Source organism: Chelonoidis abingdonii, chromosome 11, assembly GCF_003597395.2.
Source record: "Chelonoidis abingdonii isolate Lonesome George chromosome 11, CheloAbing_2.0, whole genome shotgun sequence".
Lineage (NCBI taxonomy): Eukaryota > Metazoa > Chordata > Testudines > Testudinidae > Chelonoidis > Chelonoidis abingdonii.
This window is the reverse complement of record NC_133779.1, coordinates 22,662,348-22,669,931: the sequence shown is the minus strand read 5'-3', so window position 1 is coordinate 22,669,931 and position 7,584 is coordinate 22,662,348. Positions and strand designations below refer to the sequence as shown.

The window sequence follows — 7,584 nt, the reverse complement described above, 5'->3', positions numbered from 1 at the left end:
GGGGGGGGGGGGGGGGGTGGGGGAGCGGGGGGGGGGGGGGGGGGGGGGGGATGGTGTGGGGGGAATCCGCTCACCGAGGGGGGGCGCGGTGCCAGGGTTCTGCTTACCAGGGGGGTGCAGTGCCAGGGACCCACTCACTGGGGGGCACAATGCCAAGGATTCATTCACCAGGGGAGGGTGCCGGGGATCCACTCACTGTGGGGGGCATGGTGCCAGGGATCTGTTCACCAGGGGGAGGGGCTGGGGATCTGCTCATAGGGAGGGATTCAGTGCAGGGGATCTGCTCACCATGGGGCATGGTGCTGATGGGATCTGCTCTTTGGGAGGTGCAGTGTGGGGGATCCGCTCACCAGGGGGCATGGTGCTGGTGGGATCTGCTCACTGGGGGGGTGCCACAGATCTGGTCACTGGGGATGTGTGGTGCCAGGGGTTTGCTCACTGGGGACACCATCGGGGAGGGATCGTCACTCGTGTGTAGCCTGGGGGCAGGTTTGGGGACCTTGGGGGGGGGAACCCATCTCCATCTCCCCCTGAGCCTCCCCCTCCCTCTCTCGTAGGCCCTGGTGGTGTGCCTGGGTAACCGGACCGAGCTGAGGCTGCCTCTGCCAGAGGGGCCCTGCCTGGATGCCCCCCTGCGCCTGCAAGTCTCCCCCGCCCAGCTGGCCCTGCAGCTGGGTGACCACGGGGACACCCTGCCCGGGCAGCCCCCCGACTTCCAGTGGCTGCAGGAGGCCTGGGTGGGCCAGGAGGGGCGGCTCTTCATTGGCGGGCTGCCAGGTACATTCCCCCCCAGCCCTGGGTACTGTTTGACTGCTTCCCCCACACCCGGGATGGCCTTGACTGTGCCCCCATCCCAGCTTAGCTGGGGCAGCCTTGACGTAAGATCCTTCCCCAAGAAGGGGTGGCTGTGTGGGTGGTGGTGGGGTGCCAGGGAGTCCCCTCTCTCCCCACCTTCTGACATGATATCTCCCTTGCAGAGGGGGGTTAGACCTCCAGCCCCCAGGAGTGGGGGGCCTTTCGGGGCTGCCTGCAGGGGATCCGGGTGCAAGGCCATCAGCTGGACCTGGACTCAGCTCTGTTCAGGAGCGACACCATATGGGCTCACAGCTGCCCCGGCGGCCATGAGAGGGCGAGACGGGGGAGCTGAGCCAGGGGCGATGGACACCACCACCGGTGGTGGGAGGGTGTGTGTGGCTGGGGGGTAGGGGCGGTGGTGCCATGTGCTGGTGTGGGGCTGTGACTGGGGGGGGGTAGGTTGTGACTGGGAGCGAGTGTGCAGCTGTGCTGGTGTGGGGCTGTGACTGGGGGGGAGGTTGTGGCTGGGAGCGAGTGTGCGGCTGTGTGATGAAGTGGGAATGTTCTTAATGTTTTCTCTGACTAGAGTGGGGGTGCCTCAGTTTCCCCTATGCAGTTCTTAAGTATTTAAGTGGTGGGATAACAGGGTGTGATTGTTGTGGAGCCCTAGAGGGCCAGTGTGATGGTGTCTGCACAGAGAATGGCCGACACTCTGTCTCCTGGCCACTGATGGCCTGGGCCCCTCCCCTGCAAGGTGCCAACTGAAGGTGTTGGAGAACAAAGAGATGAGGTGGCCCCTAGACAAAGGCCAGAGGAGGGGCTGGAGGAAGTTTCAGTTTGGAGCTGGCTGGGGAAACTGAGGCAAGCCCAGCACCAGGGTCTGGACTCCCCACTCCCCAAGATGGACCTGACCGAGGGGTCCTGTTGTCTGTACCTACAAGCTCTGGTCTGGACTGTGTTCCTGTCAGCTAATAAACCTTCTGTTTTACTGGCTGGCTGAGAGTCACAGTGAATCACAGGAATTGGGGGGGTGCAGGGCCCTGACTCCCCCACACTCCGTGACAGGCTGTGACTGGGGGTGCAACCGTGATGGGTCTGGGAGTGGTTGTCCATGACCAGTGTTGGGCTGTGACTTGGAGCAGCTGTGACGGTGTCCACCTGTGACCGGCTGGGAGCGGTTGTGGGTCGGTGGCGATGTTTGTCGTGCCGAGGTGCAGCTGTGACGGTGTCCGCCTGTGACCGGCTGGGAGTGGTTGTGGGTCGGTGGCAATGTCCATTGTGCTGAGGTGCAGCTGTGACGGTGTCCGCCTGTGACCAGCTGGGAGTGGTTGTGGGTCAGTGGCAATGTCCATTGTGCCAAGGCGCAGCTGTGAGGGTGTCCGCCTGTGACCGGCTGGGAGTGGTTGTGGCTTGGTGGTGATATCTGTTGTGCCGACGCGCAGCTGTGACAGTGCAGGGCTGTGTAATTATGAGTACTTGTGACAGCGTCGGGTCATGTGTGGGAGCTGTTGTGTGGTTGGGATGGTCTCTGCGTTGCTGTGTCTGTGCAGCTGTGCATGACAGAGTGATCGTGAGCAGCTGAGATTGGCTGTGGTTGACTAGTGACAGTGGTTGTGAAAGGCTGCTCTTGTACGTGGGATTGGTTTGTAGCACCATGACTGGTTTTGCAGCAGCGAGGGTGGGTGTTTGTGTGATTGTGCTCGTGCAGAAATGTGAGCTGCGCTTGTGCAAGACTGACCATCGCCCATGTGGGGGTTTGTTTCTGGGCATCTGTGTCTTCCACTGTGAGTGTGCAACAGTGACTCTATGACCGTGTATGTGTGTGTGTGTGTGTGTCAAGCTCATCCCAAGTGGTTGTGTGACTGTCATTGTGAGCACGAGTCTGACTGTGTGCGTGTGTCCGAGGGGCTAATTTTTATCATGCTCCATGTGTTTTGTCGTGGTGACGGTGATTGCGGGTGACTGTCTGGTATTGTGTACCTGTGTGTGCAAGCGCATACACTTCTTCTCCATGTACAGCCTGTGAAGACTCAGCTTTATGCACACACCCGAACCTGTGTAGTGATGAATGACTGTCGTTTGCACGGGTGTAATCCAAAGGCTCGACGACTGTGTGTGGCGGTGTAGTCATAGAGTTGATCAATGTTCAGGCCAGAAAGGAGCTTGAGACCTCAAGTCTGATCCTCCTGTCTAGCACGGACTGGGGTATGTCACCCAGACCGCCTGTACTGAGCCCAACAACTCCGGGCTGCACCAAGTTAGCTACCTTCCTTTCTTTGCTGATTGACGTAGTTTGTGTGTGTAGCTAAGAGATTGTAAAGCTGTGACTAAGTGTGACTGACTGGTGTATGTGTGCGACTGTGTAACTGTGGATGACTGCAGTTTCTTAATTACACACACCCAGAGCCATATAGTCTCATGACCACACACCCACCAACAGTCATGCACAGATAGAGCCTTACAATCTCATAGTCTGTCACACACACACACTGTGGTCGTAGCTGTAGTCTTGGTCACACAGTTATGGGCTCTTAACTACACTGCCCGCAACTACAGCCTTTCATGATTACAGTCACAACAGTATACAGTCTCCAAGGCTCTTTCTTACAGTCTCCCATAAACTCTTTAATGACACCCTAAACTGCTGTCATTGGCAGTTACATCCATCAAGTGTTAGTCACACATACAGCTACAGTCATTCATAGCCACAGTCTCCAAATCTCACACACAACTGCAGTGACTCCATCGTAATCTCTTGCCTGTGCAGCCACGCACAACCGACACAGTGTAGTTGTGAACGGCTGTAGTTGGGGGGGGGCATAACTAAGATATGACGATGGTGTGACGCATGACTGGAGCTGTGCATGAGATTAAGCATCTGCACGGCCGAGACTGTGCATCTCTGAACGGCTGTAGCTGTCCGCGTGACTAAGACTTGACGGCTGTAACTGTGAATGACTGTAGCTTGGCGGGGTGATTAAGAGACTATGACTGGGAGACTGTAGCATAAGAGAGAGACTATGAAGAGAGAGACTAGGCGACTGTGTCGGTTGTGACTGTAATTGTGTGTAGGGAGGTGTAGTTAAGAGCTTATGACCGAATGACTGTAGATGTGTGTACAACTGGGGTGTGCATGTGTGTGTGTGTGAGAGAGAGATTGTGTGGCTGTGGTTGCATCTCTGAATGACTGTAGCTGGCCATGTGACTAAGAGATTGTCTGTCCGGCTGTGAATGGGCATCTGTGAACGACTGTAAGGGGTGTCTTAGGAGACTGTACCCCCATGATAGCCATTTGTGTGAGCTTGAAACCCTGCTGGGTGTGTTCCCTGCGTCTACACTCAGTCACAACACACTGCACGGGTGCCCCCCCCGCCGGGATGCCCGGGGCTAACACCCAGACACAGGCTACACAGCGACCACAACCCAATTTACTATTATATACAAAATTGGCTACTAAGCGGCTCATGACAAGGCTACCACGGCTCCTGCCGAACGGCGGGAGAACGTGCACCGAACCGGATGGTGGGCCACGGGCTGGGCCCCGGTGACCGGCTCTAGGTAACTATGGAAGGGACTTCGAATCGACCCCACCCCTACCCCTCCGATCCAGAGACAGGACAGGCCGGTCTAGAGGTGACAGGCCAGGACGCCTGGGTGCCAAACCCTTCCCTGATGGACCATAAGCCCCCCGGGGGCCTCCTTCCTTGTCCCCCCCCGAGCAGTGTGTGAAATTGGGGAGCATCCTGGGAGTGGGGGATGGGAAGGGGAGTTACGTAACGAGGGTAAAGCGCTATTGAAATCTTACGCTGATTATTAGCAAGGGTTACAATTTTTCCCCAAAGTCCCCACCCCAGGAATGGAACCCAGGAGTCCGGATTCTCACCTCCCCCTGCTCTAAACACCAAGCTGGGGAGAGAACCCAGGAGTCCTGGCTCCCAATCCCTGTTCCCTTAACAGAGCTGGGGGAGGGAAGTGGGGTTTGGAGGATTAATGCGGGGGGTGGAACTAGGAGCCTGGACTCCTGGGTTCTCTCCTTGGCTCTGGGAGGGGAGTAGGGGCTGATGGTTAGAGCAGGGAGGGCTGGGAGCCAGGACTCCTGGGTTCTCTCCCCAGCTCTGGGACGGGGGTGGGGGCTGGTGGTTCAGAGCAGAGGGGGCTGGGATCCAGGACTCCTGGGTTCTCCCCCCGGCTCTGGGAGGGCAATGGGGGCTGGTGGTTAGAGCAGGGGGGCTGGGAGCCAGGACTCCTGGGTTCTCCCCCCGGCTCTGGGAGGGGAGTGGGGGCTGGTGGTTCAGAGCAGGGCGGGGCTGGGAGCCAGGACTCCTGGGTTCTCTCCTCATCTCATGCAGCTGTGTGACGGTGGCTGTAGGGGTCACCAAGTCCCGAGTGGCCTGGGAGCAGGAAAAGCCAAGTATCTGGTGGTGGGGGGAGACACAAAGGAGGGGGGAAGTGTGTTCCCACCCCCCACCCCCTTCACAGCAGGAAGCACGTCCCCGATTTGCTGCTGATGCTGTCGGCGGACGCGTTGGGGTCGAGGTCCCTGGGGACGTGGTTTCGGGGGAACCGGCGTCTTGGGTGTTGTCCCTGGCGTGGCTGTGCATGCAGTGGTTTGTAGTTGGGCTGTGCTGGGAGGGGCGGTATGTCGAGGCAGGTGGGGAATGGGGCGAGTGGCGTGTATGTCCCCGTGTTTCCTCGCGGTTGTGCATGGGGTGGTCTTGCATGCAGTGGGATGGGGTGTCTTGGTCCGGCTTTGAGTGTAGTGTGCTTGTGCGCTGTGCGTGTCGTGTGGGTGGACTTTGATTGGGAAGAAGGCGAAGGACGATCCGGGAGAGGGAAGAATGAAGGTGGTCTTTTTTGTCCCCGAGCGTTGGGCCTGTGCATTGCGTAGTGGTTTATTTTTATTTGTTGTTATTTTTTTTTTTTTTTTTTTTTTTGGCAGTGGCTTATGTCATGGGGCAGGTATGTGTAGGGAAGGGGCAGAGTGTCTCCTGTGTTTTGGGATTGTTAATGTGGTTGTCGTGGGTGGTCGACGGTATGTTGCGGACGGGACGGGGCCATCGGTTATGTTTTCCGACCCAGCGTGGGTGTGGCGTTGCGGTGGTATGCAGTGGGCTGTGCATGGGCGCGTTTTGGTTGTGTGAGGAACAGGCGGAGTTTGTCCATGGGTTGGGTTGTGCGTGCAGTGGTTGCGGATGGAGTAATGGGGCGGTTATGTCCCCTGCATTGGGTTGTGGGTTTGCAGTTGGTTCTGGCGGTCTTTGGGGAATGTGGCGGCGTCTTGGTTTTTTTTTCCCGGCAGTTGCGGCTGTTGCGTTGCAGTGGTTGCAGTGTGCGAATGGGCGGTTTTTGTCCCCGGCATTGGGTTGTGGGTTGCAGTTGGTTGCGGTGGAGAAACGGGGCGGTTTTTGTCCCCCGCATTTGGGTTGTGGGTTGCAGTTGGATTGTGGTGGAGAGATGGGGGTGTCTTGCCCCGGCGTTGGGCTGTGCGTGTGGTGGTTGCTGGGTTGAAGAACGGGGCCGGTCTTGTCCCCGCATTGGGTTGTGCGTACGTCGCTTGCAGGTTGGGCAGGAGAACGGGGGCGGTCTTGTCCCGGCATTGGGTGTGCGTACGGGTGGTTGCGGTGGGAACGGGGCTGGTCTTGTCCCACGGCGTTGGGCTGTGCATGCTGTGCGTTGCAGTGGGGGCTGGTTGCATGGGGCGGGTGTGGTGGGAAAGGGGCGGTCTTGGTCCCCGGCGTTGGGCTGTGGCGATGCTGTGTTGCACAGTGGGGCTGTGCATGGGGCGGTTGTGGTGGGGAAAGGGGCGGTCTTTGTCCCCGGCGGTTGGCTGTGCCATGCGAGTGGGTTGCTCGCAGTGGAGACCCGGCTCGGCGTTCTTGTCCCCGGGTTTGGGTGTAGACACTCGGGTCCAGTTCTGCATTGGGCTGTCACCCCACGCCCTGCCCACCGCCCCAGCAGGTTTTCCCATGCGTTCCCCCCGGGGCTTGCCCAGTCTAGGGAGCCGCCCTTTCGTCCCGACCCCAGCGGTCTACCGCCAAGGACATTAGGCGGTGGGCGCCTTTCTCCACGGTGGAAGGGCGTGGTGCTTGGACGAGCATGCAGAGTTTCTACGACGACTTCTCCTCCGGCAAACATCCCCATCCCCTGGCAGGAGGACGATGGTGGAGACCGGCGTCGCTTCGGGAGAAACCTGATGTGTGGGGGGCAAGGGCGGCGTCCCCAGGACCTCGACCCCAAGCGTCCGCGACAGCAATCAGCAGCAAATCGGGGACGTGCTTCCTGCTTGTGAAGGGGTGGGGGTGGTGGGAACACACTTCCCCCCTCCTTTGTTGGTCTGCCCCCACCACCAGATACTGGCTTTTCCTGCTCCCAGGCCACTCGGACTTGCGTGACCCCTACAGCCACCGTCACACGCTGCATTTGAGATAGGAGAGAACCCAGGGAGTCCTGGCTCCCAGCCCGCCCTGCTCTGAACCACCAGGCCCCCCACTCCCCTCCCAGAAGCCGGGGGAGAACCCAGGAGTCCTGGATCCCAGCCCCCTCTGCTCTGACACCGGCCCCCACCCGGTCCCAGAGCTGGGAGATGGAACCGGAGTCCTGGCTCCCAGCCCTCCACTGGCTACTATTCCACTCAGCCCCATACTCCCCTCCCAGAAGCCAACGGAGAGAACCCATGGAGTCCAGGCTCGAGGTTTCCACCCCCCGCATTCCTCTCCAACCCACTTCCCTGCCCCCCTCGCGTGTTAAGGAGGGACACAGGGTTAGGAGAGCCGGAGGACTCCCTCGGGC

General features: G+C 59.2%; 2 protein-coding genes and 1 long non-coding RNA gene across 3 annotated transcripts in view; 2 read left to right on the top strand and 1 right to left on the bottom strand.

Moving 5' to 3' along the window:
* SHBG (sex hormone binding globulin) overlaps positions 1-1,155 on the top strand; it is a 7,000-nt gene extending 5,845 nt beyond the window's left edge. Inside the window, 2 exon segments of the mRNA XM_075070640.1 lie at positions 558-777; positions 978-1,155. Of these exon segments, the coding sequence (XP_074926741.1) occupies positions 558-777; positions 978-1,147 (390 nt within the window). The 3' untranslated portion in view covers positions 1,148-1,155.
* LOC142047434 (uncharacterized) overlaps positions 1-7,584 on the top strand; it is a 122,148-nt gene that overhangs the window by 98,736 nt on the left and 15,828 nt on the right. The window lies entirely within an intron of this gene.
* The window catches only part of LOC116833195 (rhodopsin kinase GRK1-like), a 12,194-nt gene continuing 9,878 nt past the window's right edge, over positions 5,269-7,584 (bottom strand). The window contains exon 5 of the mRNA XM_032794538.1: positions 5,269-5,420. Within this exon, the coding sequence (XP_032650429.1) occupies positions 5,269-5,420 (152 nt within the window). The remainder of the gene's footprint in view (positions 5,421-7,584) is intronic.